The 17,462-nt window shown below is 32.7% G+C and overlaps 1 protein-coding gene across 5 annotated transcripts in view; it reads left to right on the plus strand.

Annotated features, from left to right (window-relative positions):
- LOC129912664 (homeobox protein caupolican) overlaps nt 1-9,343 on the plus strand; it is a 120,610-nt gene extending 111,267 nt beyond the window's left edge. For all 5 annotated transcript variants that reach the window (XM_055991014.1, XM_055991013.1, XM_055991011.1 and 2 more), the window contains 3 exons: nt 469-575; nt 7,239-7,537; nt 8,119-9,343. In XM_055991014.1, coding sequence (XP_055846989.1) covers nt 469-575; nt 7,239-7,537; nt 8,119-9,011 — 1,299 coding nt within the window. In that variant the 3' untranslated portion in view covers nt 9,012-9,343. The remainder of the gene's footprint in view (nt 1-468; nt 576-7,238; nt 7,538-8,118) is intronic.
- The last annotated feature ends 8,119 nt before the right edge of the window (nt 9,344-17,462 follow it).

The raw sequence follows: 17,462 nt of genomic DNA on the forward strand, positions 1-17,462 counted from the left end.
ATTATAAATCTTATCACTTTTTCTGTCGACCTTGCTTCACAATTAGGTATACAATTCTTGATTGGTTAAAATTTATATTTGATCGTGTTAGTTTCTTAATTAAATTAACCAGTTATGGTTAAATAATTGTAAAATTAAAACAAATCTCTCTAGATTATCTTTTTTTTTGTGTTCAAGTGTGCTAAAAGAAAAAAAAAAGTTAGGGTGTTATTTTTTGCAATGTCATCTCATAATTTTCTATTTTGTTATTCTTTATTTTTGATGTTAATTGAAAAAAAAAATTAAGTTTTTAGTTCTTATGACGTTTTAACAATGTTTGTATCTTACGTAAAAATTCTTGACAACTTTCTTCTAGGCCTTAAAACTCTACTTAGTGAAAAATCTGATTTTAATTTTGTTCAATTTTTGCGATTTCAGTGTTCATAAAAAATTTTATATTAATTTAAATTTATTTTTATTTTCTTCTAGGCTGGACTGGATCTTAAAGAAAATCTAGTCGGAGGTGGAGCGCCTTGGCCATATCCCTCTGTATATCATCCTTATGACGCTGCTTTTGCTGGTTACCCTTTTAATAGGTAAGTCAATCATTTATAAATATTTTTTAATATCCGTATATAAGTTCTTTCGACGATGATACCCCAGTACTTAGAATAAATTCTATTGCCCAAGTGAGAAAATATGTCAACTGACACACTATTGAAGCGTCATTCAGTTTAACGTGTTATGAATATAAAATCATTCTGACGCATTTTGGCATCATACATATATAAAATGTTTATTTTTTTTACAATTTTTTTTTCTAAGAATTTAAATTAACAATGACTTTAAATGAACAAACTGCAATTGAGACAGCAAAATAAAATAACACACAGTTAAAGAAAACAAATAAAAAAAGACTTAAATTCCCTGCCAAGCCATGCGCCTAATTACCATTGAATTTAAATACAGTCACGACAACGCATGCATGTTGCTGACTTGCATAAATTACGAGTTCATATACGCATTTTGACGTATGTAAAAAATTAAAATGAGCAAAACCAAATTCACATGGTTTTTGCAGCAGGATTCCCTTTTCCGATAAACACAATGTAACTTTGACATGAAAAAGGAAATACAACAACAACAAAAAAATTTCTTTACCAAAAATGTTTTTTTTATAGAAAGTAAATATACATTATGTACATCTGTCTTACATATATACTCGTACCTACTTTCTTAAATAAAATAATATGGCGCCATTCTATTAGACCACGATCATCTCAACCATCACACACGAACTAGCGACATCTATAGTAAAGCATTTTTAGTTTAGTTTCTTTTCCGCCCGCTGCCGCCGCCACTCACGCAAAACAAGATCAACCTAAACAACCAAGGAACTTCGTCGGCGGCAAGGCGACGACGCACGATCTTATTTTTGCCATCTGGCTGGAGGTCTGTTTCGTGTCGAATTCCTTACAAAATATTCTCGAATCGGATATGTCACGACAAAACAGAGAAACATCAATAATTAGAGATCCAAACAAGATGATTTGTGAGCGTTGAATTGATCCGATTGTGGTCGTCCAACCATGGTGGAACCAATGATCAGTCTTTTTTTCTGGTATATAACTTAGCTTATAACAGAAACAACAACATCGATTTTAGCAAAAATAAAATTGTTGTATGTCTGTGTGTGTCTGGATGACAAGAGAACTCTTGTGATTTATGGTATCTGACAGATACATCTGGTTAAAAGAGAGAGAAGTTGTCGTTGCGTCGGAGATTAATTGGATGTATTAACTGTGCTATCGATTTGATTCGCTGTTTATACCTCTTTAAGTTTGCCTAGAAAAGGATTTATTACTATTTTACTTCTACTTAAGTCTTTTGCGCGATGGTCTCTTATACCTGATCTCAAAGCTGTTGGGCGGAATATCTAGGAATTGTGTTAAATTAATAGACATATAGCAATGTGTAGAGCATGTTTTGAGATTGATATCGTGTCTATAGTATTTCTTTTTTTGAATTTAAAAAGAAACATCTTTTGTGGATTGATATCACACACAAGTTGAGCACCTTGAATGGCCATGAACCAGGTCCTAGAGTCTTACAGTCAGGCTGGAATTCGACTTCCTTTCCAGTCATACAATTCTTGAAAAAACATCTCAGTTATTATGGCTTCATATTTGTGAAGACTTAAGGCAGGACCTGTGATGCAAACATGAATCATGAGTAAACTTTTGAGCTTCGACTTAATTCAGCTAAATCTAACCCAGCAAAGTTTCCTAACTACCGTTGTGACCTATTCTCAAAGAACCAAATTGTGATTATTGGTTAAAATAAAATATAAACAAGCTTATGTTCCAAAAAAATACAAATAAAGTATACCTAGTCAAACTCTTTGGACACAGTTTTTTCACCAAACATGTATTTCCATTGTTGCGGGTGTGACACGAAATCCAAGCTTGTTTATCCTAATTATTTTACATCTTTTAGAATACATTGTTCCCTGTTCCCGAAATTAAGGGTCTCAATACCTAAATAATAAATTCTGTTTTGTACAGTTTTTATCTGCCGTTGATACAATGTATTCTAAAAGATGTAGCGGGTGTGACATAAAGACGATATTATGACGTAAAAAAATAAATGTTATAAAATTAGATTTATAAAAATTGACTGAGTGAGACGTGCAACAATAGGAATCAGCAAGCATATATTTGTGTCACACCCGTAATAATGAAAACACCCAAACTTCCTCAACTGGTCCAACAAATAATGCTGTGGTAAAAATTCAAAAATAATAAATGTAAAAGTAATTTATTTATTTTGTCAACACAATAAAAATACATCAATAAAATATAAAAATAAAAAGGCGTGACTCATTAATAGCAGAATTCCATTGCTAATTAAATGAAAAAAACAAATAAAAAACTTTGTAACAACTTGAAATACATTTATGGTGCCTCTTAAAACAAAAAAGCTTTACCATCTTTGTGTCATGTTTCACAGAAAAGTCTTTAAGAGTTTTAATTCCTTTGACATAATAAAAGTCAAATCAAACAAAACAAACAATAATTTTTTATATACAAACAGCGTTTGATGCCCCTTTTATAGCTTTAGGCCACCCCGTAGACATACCATAAAGCCATTAACAAAATAAAACATTTAAGCACACTTTGAACAATCATCATCGTTTTCCAATATAGCCATAGCCATATTCATGGAGAAACAAAATATTTATCTGTTGATGTTCGACTCAGACGTTGTCGGGATTAAAAAATAACACAAAAAAAAAAACACAAACTTTTCTTCTCTGGGACAACATTCAATTAAAACCATTTAACAGCAAATAATTTACCGAGAATTATTGTCCAACTCAAAATGGCAGCTTTACGACGACCGACGTGACACATCAGACCAAAGGGAAGTCTATACCCATGCCGATATAACAAAATAAAATGAAATATAAAAAAAATATCAAAAATTTAAAAATCCACTCTTCGCGCCAAGGTGCTGACAACAATGACAACCGATTAAAGTTTATTTTATGCGCCTTTGTTTAGTATGTAAGTCTTCATCCCGCTAGCCGGCCGCCCCTACCAACTAAATCTCACTATTATTTTATTTGAGGGTAGAAGAACACTATACGAGTATGTGTACAAAAAAAGTTATGAATTGATTTATGTAAATTAGCGACTGAGGGGACAATACACACACTCTGGCCAAAGTTGTAATAACAGCTTCCCGTCACGATTCCTTATAGCATTGTCCGACAGGCAAAAAGCCAATCAATCGCTTTGTACGTCCGTCTGTCCGTCGTCGTTGTCGATAACAATCACAATTCTCATCGTTGTTGTCGTTATGTCGTCGTCGTGATAGGAGTTTTGTGTTCCTTCTGACTAACGAGGTATAGTGCGGTTGTGATAATGTTGCCACTTTATTGCAATTGTTAGTACATCTTTAAGATTTTTTTTTGTTCTAGATTGCGAATCAATTATAGATTTGGATTAATTTTTATAAGTTTTGAATGATTTTTGAAGTGAAACAAATTTTTGAAAATTGTTTATTCTCCAGTTTTTTTCGAAGTCAGTACTTTTTGCTTTTAAAAATTTATACTTTTATCAACATGAGTCGGACGTTGACAGAGCCTCTTGAAATTTCAAACTTTACCTACTTGAAAATTACTTAGCGAAAATATTTCTAGTTTAAAAATTAATTACAATTGTATTTAGGAAAAGTAAGTTGGCAACACTAAACCCACTTTTGTGGTTTATAATTTTTTTGTTTGTTTTACTTTTTTTTTCCTCTGTTCATGTCACATCTTTGCAGCCTACGCTAACACGCTTGTCGAAAATCGCATCAGTAGCTTCATTCGAAATTCGCACCTACTAGGTACATCATTCCTCATATAAAATTTCTATACTGCAAACCCCGCACACTCTTTGTAACTAAATTGCAACAACAACAATAACAAACTGTCAATGCAGGTGTTGGATATCAATTTGTATGTGGCGTTCAGGTGGCAGTTAACTGGGTAAGTCTCTGCTTCATCAGAGTTTTGCTGCCATATTCTACACATAGTATACGAGTATACTGTGGAAAATGAGTTAACCTTTCATGTTGTGAATTTATAATTTGACAACACACACACTAACATATTGATGGAATAAGTGTTACCTAGTTGCATGTGCGTTAAGTAGGAGAGATACAACAATCGATATCGCAATATACAACAAAACAAGCAAAAACGACAACGAATTTAGGCACCACCATAATAATTGTGTTAATCTACACTGAAAAAAAAAAAAATCAAGATGACTACTTTCTTACAATAAGCTTAATTTTTCGTTGAAGTTTTTCAAGAAAAACATAAACTATTTCAACAAAAGGTGTTTCCAGACAAATTAAATCTGAGATAAAATGTCAAATGTCACACCTGTAACGTTTTTTGTCATGCTCGAAACCGTGTTAAAACAAATATTTTCTGATTTTTTTTATTAAAATTAACAAAGTACTTAATTTTGGAAAAAAAATATCCCCTTACTGAATTTACTTTAAAAATTTGTAAGGCAATGCCCAATATAGACTTTACAACTAACTTTCAGCTTCTATAAAGTATTACAGAATCAAAATTTTATCTTCGATAAAGTTTTGGTGGGAATTTTTCTTTTAAATGTTATAGTCCTTGCAACGACGCCTTCAAGAACAAAAATAATCTTAACCGAAACCTTACAGAAGCATTTGCTTCATTTAATTTCTATAAGCTCATATACCATAGTCTTATCGGAGTGTTTTTGAAAAACTTTTAAACAGCTTTGAAAAATTTATAACTGCTATAGCGAAATTGCTTCTGAAGAAAATTTTATGGAAGTCTTATAGAAGCTTTAGTGTGTTTACTTGGGTATGTTGACAACTATATAACGTTAAGACAGTGGTTTGAATTGATGAGTTTAACTGAAAAAATTGACTACCTAGATTGGACGTAATCCTTTTATTTTCTTTCTGTTTAGAACATGTAATGTGGAACACACAAATTTTTCTGAGTGTAATGTGTATTAATGCACTTTAACACATTGGATTTAATTACTGCCGCCAGGAAGGGCCGATCATTTGTATCAAATTTAACTTGACCATTCCGACAGCTCGATTTAAATAAACACAGTAGCCATCCAGTATTAATTCTCACAGGCAAACTTGAAAGATTGAAGAAAATGTTGTAAATTTCTAAATAAAGCAGAAATTATTGGAATCAATAATTACAACAAACAACCTTTAGTAGGTAGAATTGAAAATTTTAGTTGAAGAAAATTTCGTTGCAAAAATACTCCCACAGACACTAAGTAACTTGTAAGAAGTAATACTGTTACAACACTGTAATTTTACCATTAAAGTTGGGTTGAGTTTTGTATTATTACAGTTAAGTTTGAAAGGGTTGGGTTTAATGCATACTCCTTCGTGCTTCTCTCAATGATATACACGTGTTCAATGCTGACCAACGTTAACATGACGTAAAATTGCTGTTACTGTCCCCAAATGTCGAAGGGCCTCCACCACTATTCTGTGTTGCCACAAAAAGCAATGATAAGCATACACAAAACACCATTCAGAGAGTAATAGCAGCAGCAGCAGCAAACAACCTGCATCAGGGTGTGTATATATCTGTCTTCTATACATTATAGTATAGTGTGGAAATCTTGTTTTTGTCCGATATGACTGACCAACCGTTATATAGAGAAACATTGGTCGTTTGCCGTTGCCGCGCGTCGTCGTCGTCGGTCGCGCCGTATGCTGACTGGGCGAAAATATTAAAAAGCCGCAAATTGGCGTAAATGGCCACCATTAAATGACCAACACGTTTGGGGTTACGTGCTTGTGGGTGGTAATTAAAATGGTTGCAACAAGACTGGGTGGCAATTTGTGGTCATTCGAAGCTAACCGGAAGCAGCTTTGATCCATTTTTCATGCTTTTCTATGTACCTTCCTCCTATATTATAAAGCAAAGTGATATTCAAGGGTGTTTTTGGGATTGAAACAACAAAATATAATATTTTTTTTTTTAAACTGAACGAAATGTTATTTTTGGGTTTTGTTCAATGTTCATCGTTTGGTCAGAAACCACGCTTTGTTTTTTTTTTATGTGTGTGCGTTAGACAGGCAGGATTTAAAATAAATTTATAGAAAAAAAAAGTTGTAACAATTTAAAAACAGCTGAATGCTCGCATTCTAAGTCTACATTCGCCCCATGTCAAATAATGTCGATAGGTGTCGGAATGAGGGCACTGAAGCGCCCATATCAAAAGGCTGTATCTTTCGGTCTTCAAGTTAGTAATTTAGGGTCTATTATGATTTCAAAGCTTGATTACTGTTAAATTCTTCAAATTTTCAAAGGCGTTCGAAGCATGTAAGTTTTCTCGAATTTTGACAGCAAAATGACGTTACTTGGTAACATAGGTGCGCCCTATTCTGTTGAAGACTAAACTCCCAAACCGGTCGATGAGATACTGCCATTGACAAAGACTATACGTAAATAAATACATATCTACAATACCTATCGGCCGCGTTCCAAAGACTTAATTCTCACTTCTTGCGGAATGGTTTCTACCTAGGTACTTAGGGAATAAATAACTATAATTGAAACGTTTGCATGCACTGCGATTTTTAATCCGATTTGTTCTCGCGAAATGTGTACAAGGGGTATAAACCTATTTAATTTTTGTTTTTGTATGTTTGCTGATTTTTTTTTTATTTTTTTGTTACAGTTATGGCATGGACTTAAATGGTGCTAGACGAAAGAACGCAACCCGCGAAACAACATCAACCCTTAAAGCCTGGCTGAATGAGCATAAGAAAAACCCTTACCCTACGAAGGGTGAGAAGATCATGTTGGCGATTATAACGAAAATGACTTTGACTCAAGTGTCTACGTGGTTTGCGAATGCCCGACGGAGACTGAAAAAAGAAAATAAAATGACGTGGGAGCCAAGAAATCGTGTTGATGATGATGACGCGAATGTTGATGATGATGATCATAAAAGTAATGACGACAAGGATATGCTAGGTGAGTTTAAAAAGAGTTTTTATATTATTATTTTTTTCAATTAAAGAAATTATTAAAGCTGATGAATAAGGGTGAATAAACTTCGGTGTCAGCTTTTTTTTCAAGTTTTAAGATTTTTTCTACCGTCTTTTTAAGATAGATGCTACCGATGTAATCGGCTGCAAAAAAAAACTGAAAACTTCTTTATGTTACCTATGTCTTTAAAAATCGGTAGAAGTTATTAATTTTTGGGTTTTTAGTACCGTTATTATCAGTACTTCCAAAAGATATTGGTTATTGGCTGAAAATCATTAGTTCTTATAAGTTTTGGAGACGGTTGCATCAGCAAACTAGTTCGGTACAAGTTACCGAAACATCCAATCACTTTTCGGAAAGAACCACCAGTTTTTTAGTTTTTTAATGATTCGGTAGAAGTTCTTAAAATTATTGGCATAGGGTTCAGAATAAATGTAAGGAACCACATGTTTCTATACCTAATCATCAGCTTACATTCTTTCCATTTCAGTTAATTCTATCAAAAATTACTTACTTTCGAAACTCAGTTTCTAAAACACCACTTCTTTTGTTTTTATTTTTTCCAGACGCCAAAGATTCTGTTCATGGTTCGACTGAAGATAACGACCGCCAATCACATCGCCTCGATATGATGGACAGACCCGAAGGCAATAACAGCGAATGGTCTGGATCACGGCCAGGCAGTCCCAACGGCTCACCCGATATCTACGACCGCCCTGGCGGTGGCCATCCACTCTTTCATCCGGCGGCGTTACATCATCTGAGACCTCCGGCTGGTTCACCACCCGATCTCAGTCATCACCTTCATCATCCCCATCATCATCATCCATCCAATGGCAGCACCAATTCGTCTCTAGTATCGAAACCCCGGATATGGTCGCTCGCTGATATGGCCAGCAAAGATGGTAAGGACAGCAAAGATGGTTCGGGGAGTGAAGGCGGTGGTAGCGGCAATCCTCCCCCACATTCAATTTACGGTCACCCGCAACAACATTCTTCACCTGGCAAAATACTATCCCCGTTAGCTGCCCGCATGCCAAACTACTCACCCTATGCGAGGCCCGATTTGTATCGTGGTTTCTATGGGCCAGCAGCAGCGCATCTAAGCGGACCCTCTCAAGAATTCCTCGAGCACCACAGATCCTTTAATGCCCAATTGGCGGCGCACAACGGTCTAAGTATGAATCCATTGCTATGGAAAGCTGCTGTCTCATCGGCCGGTGGTGGACCTCCATTTGCACCTCTAAGTCTAACAACGAACAATCATCATCATGTAGTTCCGCCGTCGGGTGCGTCACCATCGGCCTCAAGTACATCTTCCTCGATCGGTTGTGATGCACCTCAAGCAGTGTCGTCTAATCAAGGTCATCTAGGACAAAGTTCACGACACTCAACGTCCTCCTCGTCATCGGGGAAACTCTCACCACCCATTAATGTAACGACGACGGGTAAGCCATGACCTTTGCCACTGATGTCATCATCGCCTCCACCACTGCAACAACCACCACTACCACCACAACAACCTACATCTTCGTCATCAGCAGTAGTATCCACCTCGTCGTCATCATCTTCGTCGTCATCCCATCAAAATTCGCATCTTCAACCAAATCAACTTTCCGCTTTCCGGTCGTTGGTTGCGTTTCGCGAACAGCCTAAGCTTACTCTGCGCCCATAAATCGGTTCGGTGTTGCCGTGATGCAAAAAAATAAAACGCTTTTTATTTCTTCTTTTTTTCACGAATATATATATAAAAAAAAAGAATAAAGAAATGGAAAATCTTTCGGACAATAATTTACATGTGATTTATTTGTATTTCATTCGAAAATACATAATTTTTAGGAAGCGGACGTTTAGCAAAAAAAAAATTAAAACAAAACAAAAAACTAAATGAAAGTCATTTAAAATATCCCTTTTTGAGACATTGTGTCCTTGTTTCTCAACACCCTGATACCAGTTCGCGGATTTAACTTATGCAATCAGAGCTTATAGGACGTAAAATATTCAAAGAAATAAAATAATAATAAAAAAAACCTTGAAGATAAATTAAAATAATAAAAAAATAAAAAATAAACTCAAAAAAAAAGTACTAGATTAGCAATAAACCAAAATGTACCATAATTATATAGCCCCGAATTAAATTGAGTAAAAAAAATGTATCTATAAAAAAAATCCAAAAAATTATAAATTGTTTTAGTTGAATTTTTTTCTCAAATTTTATTTTTTTTTAATTTTGTTTTTATATCTTCTTTGAGTGACATGTATAATATATTTTCTTTTCTAAAAAAATATAAATTAAAAAAAAAAATAAAAAATAATTAATTTTGTTTCAATTAAATTGAATTCTATCTAATCTAATACCTATACCTACTTCTTGTGCATGTGTGAAAATATTTCGACTAAAATTGTATGTAAATATTAGTGACTAAGTCTCCCCGCCCTAAACCCAACCAAACCCAATCTCTATCCCTTGTGTGAATTTGTAAATTCGTCATTTGCACCATGTATATGTAAATATTAGAATTTAAAAAAAAAGGAAGATTTTTTTGTTTTTCGTTTTAAACTATAAGCCTTCGACCACGAAAAAGTCTGCCGTATAAATTAGAAGAAAATTAAAACAAAATTACAGTGCGGTTCACTTAATTAGACTGATTTTGTTACTTTAGTAAAGTCAATACAGATTTTTTCAATACATTTTGCTGCATAATGTACTTTTTTTATGCGCTTAATTTTCACACACATTTTTTTTTTTAATTCGGAAAACAGACAATTTTTTAAAAATTAAATAATAAAAAAAAAAAAATCCGAATGTGTCTATGAAAATGAAACGCACTGTAATATGTCGACATATCACGAATAAAAGGGTAAGATTTTAAAATAAACTGATGGTGGCGAAAATTTTTTGTTTGACTAACAAAACAGCAAACTCCTTGTATCCTTTTAGTTTTAAGTTCAACTTTTTGTTCCTCTTTTGTATGCATACTAAAACAATTGTTTTTTTTTTTTTTAATAAATATTTTAAACTTTTTATTTCTTGTGAAACTTGGTTGTTTAATTTTAACAATAAAAAAATCATCTAAATATACACACACATACAACAATGAGCTATTGTGAGTTGCATCGTTGAGTAAAAATAAAACAACAACAAATGTAAATTAAAATTAAAAAAAAAAACAACATTAAAATGGCTACAAAATAAAAACATAAAAAAAAAATATTTATAATTCAAAATGACGCATGGTGATTTTACAAGAACAAAAAGAAAATATTTGAAATCGTGTGTCCAGTATGTGTATAGCTGGGCTTGGCACAGCGGTATATATAATATAACATAACAGTGTATGTACTATAAAAATATAAAACACATATAAATATAAATATATATATATACAAACTAATATTAGGTATTATTTAATTGATAAAATAAAGAATAAGATGTTATCACTAAGAATTATTATTATTAAAATAGAAATGATAATATGTTAAAAAATATTATATTAATTATATAAGAAAAAAACAAAAACAAAAAAAAAAAAAAAACAACAACAAATAAGAAAATATGAAAAGATTTTTGAAACAAACAAAACAAAAAAAACTTAGTTGCAATAATTAAACAATATTCCCTAAATAAAGGAAACAATTAATTAAAAAATAATATGAAATTGTGTTTTTTTATTAAAAAAAAAAGAAAAAAATAAAAAAAAATATTTTGGTTTTGATGCCAAGATATTAATGAGTTCATAGCCTGAAGTTTTTTGAATGAAAAGTCTAAGAAGAGCATATGGATACTAATTGGAATTGCGTTTTAAAAAGAAGACGGGGTTCTTTTGTATGGTCTAAAACATATTGTCGTCGTTGCTAAGGGTAGGAACACACTTGCGATTTTTGTCCTGTGACTTTTAAATCATGAAAATGGATCACAAGGATTTCAATACTTGTAAGGAAAAATTTTCAGTTTTTTTAACAATGCAATATTTTGACATACCTACCTACCTACTCTAGTTCCAAAAAAAATCTCATTCGGATGAAATCCCCACACAAATTTAATTTAAAAAAAATCTCCAGGGGGAAAGGAGTTCAAAATTGTTTTTTTTTTATATCTCAATCTCCAAAAATCTCCACATACCTAAGAATTTTTTGGTGGTTATTTTTAAATCACCTTTTCAAAATTTTGTACATTTTTTCCATGCTATCTGGCGGATTTCTTTATGTGCATACTCCTTAGTTCATGTTAATTTGTATTTTTTGTTTGTGCACATTCAGTACTAAAAGAGAAGCAGTTCGCACTATTTGGTAGTAAAAATGTTACAAATTTCACTTGGTTTTGGAAAAGGGAAAGACCTTCTTTGAAGTATTGCAACAAAACCAAAAACTATTTTAATTATTATATATAAATTCATTTTTAAGTTCTGAAATTCATAAAAATTAAAAAATTAAACATGATCTGTTTGATTTTCAAGTCAAATTATAACGGTAACTACAGATTTTAAGTACCATATTTTTCTTACAAAAATAACGGTTTAAAAAAAATTATATGTATTTTTCTAATCAAATAACAATAAAAAATATAACTATAAAAAAAAAATTGTAAATTTTATCTTTCACTTACAAGTGTGACTGAAAGAGTTAAGCCTCACTCACAACACTGTCAATGGAAAAATATTCATGAAGATTGTCAGAAATTGCAACACAAAAATAGCACTGGGCAGTGGGCAACAAGGGTTTGTTTTACTAAGTTTGATAAAAGGTTTTTGGAATACTGAACTCGAATCCGAAGTCAAAAATTCCCTGTACAAAATCTCATTAATCTACATTTTGCTATGCACTTTTTAAGAATTTTTCTAGCTTAAGCTATGATTACACGGTAAACGAAATCGGTCAACGCGTTGACTCTCTGACGTCAAGAAAAAATCCATATTCTCTCTGTCATCTTTCACAATGTCAATGCTTAAAACATTGACTATCACACGATTGACACTATTGCGTCAATATTGTCCTAAATTACGTTGACGCGCAGGTGTGTCAACGTGACGTTTATTTAGCAGTGTCAACGCGTTGACTCGCAAAACTAAGTTGATCACACTGTTTGACACAAAGCAAAAATTTAAATTTTCCAAAAATATTTAGAAAAAAAAGCGGAGAAAATGAGATTTAAAAAAGTTGTCATAGAAAAATTAAACAAAAATTAGTTTGACATGGTTGCATTGAAATGTAAAAATTTCGAGATATACGCAATGCACTTTTAAGATGAAAGTCTTAAATGATTGCTGATAAGATTGTTGAACGAATATAAATGTAAAATTACCAAAGTTTTGTCGAAAAATTAGAAAAAAAAAATTAAAAAAGTTTCGACATTTGATTTAAAAAAAATCGAATAAAAATCAATATGGCCATTTTCAAACGCTTATAGCATAGGAACGCCGCACCCAATGTTAATGGTTATGGTCTTAAAATGTAGTTTTGAATATACAAATGGTTTTTTGCAAAAAAAATTATTTTTGCATCCAACATGGATGCCATGGCCATACCGAAAAGTTTTTTTTTCTGTAAAAAAAAATACCAAAAAGGTGAAATGAGAACCGCCCTCCCTCCAAAACGGTACTCCATTCAAAAAATCGCCCTACAAAATATTTTCCCCATCCAACTTTCATCACATTTCTATACAAAAAACAATGTCAATCTGAAACGATGACACGGTATTAAATTCTGCCGCGTCAACGCTGGGACAGGGTCATTGCGATGACACCCAGTCCTAAAACTCTGTCAACGCGTCCCAATGGCAATGACAGAGCGATTACACGGTCATCGAAAATAGTCAATGCGTTGACCCAAAAATGTGTGTCAACGTGTCATCGTACCCGTCAATACAATGGCAACAGTTTTCGTTGACGATCACACGACGTGACACTCTTGGGACAGATTGTGACGTCATTTTTACGTCAGAGAGTCAACGCGTTGACCGATTTCGTTGACCGTGTAATCATAGCTTTACGGTGGTTTTGTTCCGAAAAAAAACCATATTTTTCTAATTGTTTTGGATGCAATGTGCTTAACTTGAAACTGAAATCGAAATTGTTCAATCAGCTCGCGTTTTTGTGATATTCCCGTTGTAAAATCCTAATAATCGATTTCTTGCTACATTTTAAACATTTTCCTATTAATATTTAGTACCACCCAAACTAGAGCTGCTAGAAAAAACACTGAAGGACATGCAATGACAAAATGGCCAATAAGAACAAACAAAAAACTCAAATGTCATTTTCCAATACAATTATTAATAAACCCGGCAATTATTTGTCTGTGAAAAGGGACATTTCAGACAAAATACTAAGGTACTACAAAAATATAAAAAAGTTGTGCATGGTTACTGGGTAAATTACACAACCTATTATCGCTAATGTAAGCACTCAACAATACGTACAATTTCATACGCAAAATGAATTAATTTTGTTCATTATTTTTAGTCAGCGAATTCATTTCTCTTTCTGAGGGGACACTATGGCGTATGCGTACCTTTTTTTTAAATTAACTTAATTTTTCAGCAATCTAAAACTATTCCAGTTTATGTCAAAGCGAATACCTTTCATAGATTTAGTCTAGGTTTTCAATTTCTTTAACAGTTAATAGGTCTTACAAGGTGTTGTTCATTAAAAACCTTCAAGGTGCAAAGTATTTATAGTAAATATCACGTCGTCGTCGTAGTTATAAAAATGACAAAACCCTAATTTAGAGGAGAAGAAGATTGAAATTTTATCAGAAACACAACTAAAAACTCTATTAAAGTGAATTTCTAATTAAATCCATAAAATTTTGAGTTCTGCTAACAGGAAAATGGCTTCCGTCATGGTTTGTATAATTTTATGAAGTATAAGTAGTAGCAGTAAATAAAGTAATTTTTGCATTTATTATATATTTTTAGAATTTTAGAGAGTTTTAAAAACTGTTCTTGCACTTCTCATCTCTTTTCTATTGAAAAATTTATCCGTCTTCTTAAATTTCATGAAATGATAAAGTGAAACGATATTGTTTAAAAGGGACGGAGATCATATTTCGCAATAAATGAAGTCGGTATATGCCTATGCATTCAATACAGAAACGTAAGTTCTACTCCGTAAAGACTTTCAAGCCCCAAACCCATAAACTATTTGTACTGAAATCTGAAATTATATAAAATAAATTTATCTTTTCCAAACTGATATATAGGTATTTATCTAATTAAGAAAATAATAATTTTCAACAATTATTTCAGTCCTTTGGTGTGGTTGAACGACCTTATTTTCCGATCGATATCTATAAATATTTTTGGTTCGGTCAGTGGGGTGGAGGCACTGTCACATACGACAAACCTCTACTCTACTCACAAACCAATTAATTTCTTCAAATCGCTGAATCGAAACAATTCTCAAGCTTCGAATCTCATCCGAATGATTTAATGCCACAGTGCCTACTTGGAATTGTTATAAACATGTTAAACTCATCATAAAGTCAGCTCCACTCGACATGACTTGCCACACATGAGCGATGAAAGAATTGCAGTTGCTGATTTTTTGTCCCCAGCCCGGTCCGGCGCATATAGTCAGCTTTCAGCTAAACATTAACAAGCCATACCCGACATTCCGTAGTTTGTCCGATGTTATTACTGTAACAAGTTTCAAGCTTTACACTGCTTCCCGCAAGTGTTTCGCTTGGAGAATTTAAAAAACTCCAAGACCCCTTAGCATTGGGTTCCACACATAAATATGTGGTTGTTGATACGCACAAGGGGAGCTATCCGCAGATTGATTTATGAAGATCAAAAAATATGGACTCCTCCACGGTGAAAATATTCGACCACAATTCGATGAGTAGGTATACCTTCCTACATGTGTATATTTGCCAAATCCTTGCGCGTCTTCGTCGTCATTTTTATGAAAGACAAACGAATGTATACTTCACTGGCTGGATGTATACGGGACGGATAGGCGCAATGGACACAGGACAGCCTTCCGTTGACGCACGTTGATGATGTTGTTTCCGCCGGTGAGTGCACATTAATCGTGGCGAGATATCGGGTGAATCTTTACAGAAATAACATACATTTCAACTTTCGTCACACACAAGGAATTATGACAGCGGCATTGTCAGACCATTCAGACCATACCAGCACCATACAGCCACTATGCTTAGCTATATAGCTCCAGTAAAGAGCAATCAGGGAACAGTAATAAAAATCATTGAAGAAAAAAAAAGCTCCAGAGTCGAACAACAAATATGACGACATTTTTCGTTTCGATTATCATCATTTTTAGTATAATGTCGTTGGGTTGTAAATGCATGTTCATTATGTCTTTACCGGACACAGACTTAGTTGCTTTTGGACAAAGTTGTGTAGTGGACTAAACGCCTTTTTCACTTGTCAAATTTATATGGAGTTGCAAGTAATTATGAAATTTAATGTTTGAAAGTATTTTTTTTTTTAATTTTTTGAATTTTGTTCATTGAATTTGAAAAGTTATAACTAAATCCAAAATCAAACTTTTTCATATCATTTAAACTTAGGTTATAATTTACATACATAGGTATAAAAAGGTTTTGAAAATGAAACGCATTTAACGTAATTTTTCAGCATTCGAGCAAATTCGTTAGGTATATGTTCCTAGTAGGTACTACCTACTATATATAAATTTGACAAATAGGTGCTACCTACCTATACTTCGTTTTTTTTTTTAAGCTTAATATCTTCAAATTGTACCCTAAATAGAAAATTATGTCGTTATCGATTGGTTTCACTCAAGGATTCACTCATTTCTGAAATCCAATAAAACACTTTATCGCTTAAACTGAATTCTGAAATTTTATATCTGTAGGTATTGGTGAATACTGAAACCGATTAGAGTCTGTACAAAAACAATTATTACTTTATGCCCTTCGACATCTTCCATGGAATAATAGCACAAATCTACCACCTTATAACCAACGCCTAGCCTTAATTAATTTGGCATCACTAGCTGACAGAAGAACTGTTACAAAAATTTTATTTGTCTATGTTTTAAATTAATGGGAACGATCGACTCAAAGTGTCTTTTGTCACGACTCAACATAAATATTTATCCAAGATCATTAAGATCAATTGATTTCCTAAATTTAAGATTTAACAGAACGAATAATGGAATTCATGAACCTTTGTTTGCTGCGTGTACAGCTTTTAATAATTATTTTAATGTAATTGATTTTAATATGTCAAAGTATTGTGTAAAACAGGAATTATATAAAATTTTACGACATCAAAGCTAATTAATTTTGTAAATTTGTAGCTTTATAAATAAATAAATAGATAGGAATAATCAAATAAAAATTTTTTGCTTTTCGACGAGGTTTGTTTTGACGTTTAATTCATATAAATATTAGTGATTTTAAGTGAATTCTGTTTTGAAATCAAGAAGAGAATTTCTCTTCTGAGAAGCGTTCTGCCTGTCATAGTCTTGCGAATAAAACAATTTCAGAAGTCTTCTGATTTCTAAATGACAATAAACTTTCAAGTAAAGTAATAAGTTTGGCAAAGCACCTTGGATTATTTACAATTTTCGTTTTTGAGTATTCCCGAATTAATTTTAAACTTATGTCGTTTTATATTGGTTTCACTCAATGATTTACCCCTTTTGAAATCCAATAAAACAGTTTGAATCGTTTCCACTCGTTTGTTTTTCTGTGAAATTTCATATATCATAGGTAGCTATGTGAAATATGACATAAGACTTAAAAAAATTAATATTGAAAGAAAATTGTACCTAATATTCAAGATGCAACATCGTTAAAAAAACATCGATGTTTGAATACATCGATGTTTTATTTTCAACATCGATGTTAAAAAAACATCGGTTTTATCTTCGATACATCGATGTTTTCCCGATGTATTTTTGTTGGACATAAATAC

The sequence above is a fragment of the Episyrphus balteatus genome, chromosome 2 (genome assembly GCF_945859705.1).
Source record: "Episyrphus balteatus chromosome 2, idEpiBalt1.1, whole genome shotgun sequence".
Lineage (NCBI taxonomy): Eukaryota > Metazoa > Arthropoda > Insecta > Diptera > Syrphidae > Episyrphus > Episyrphus balteatus.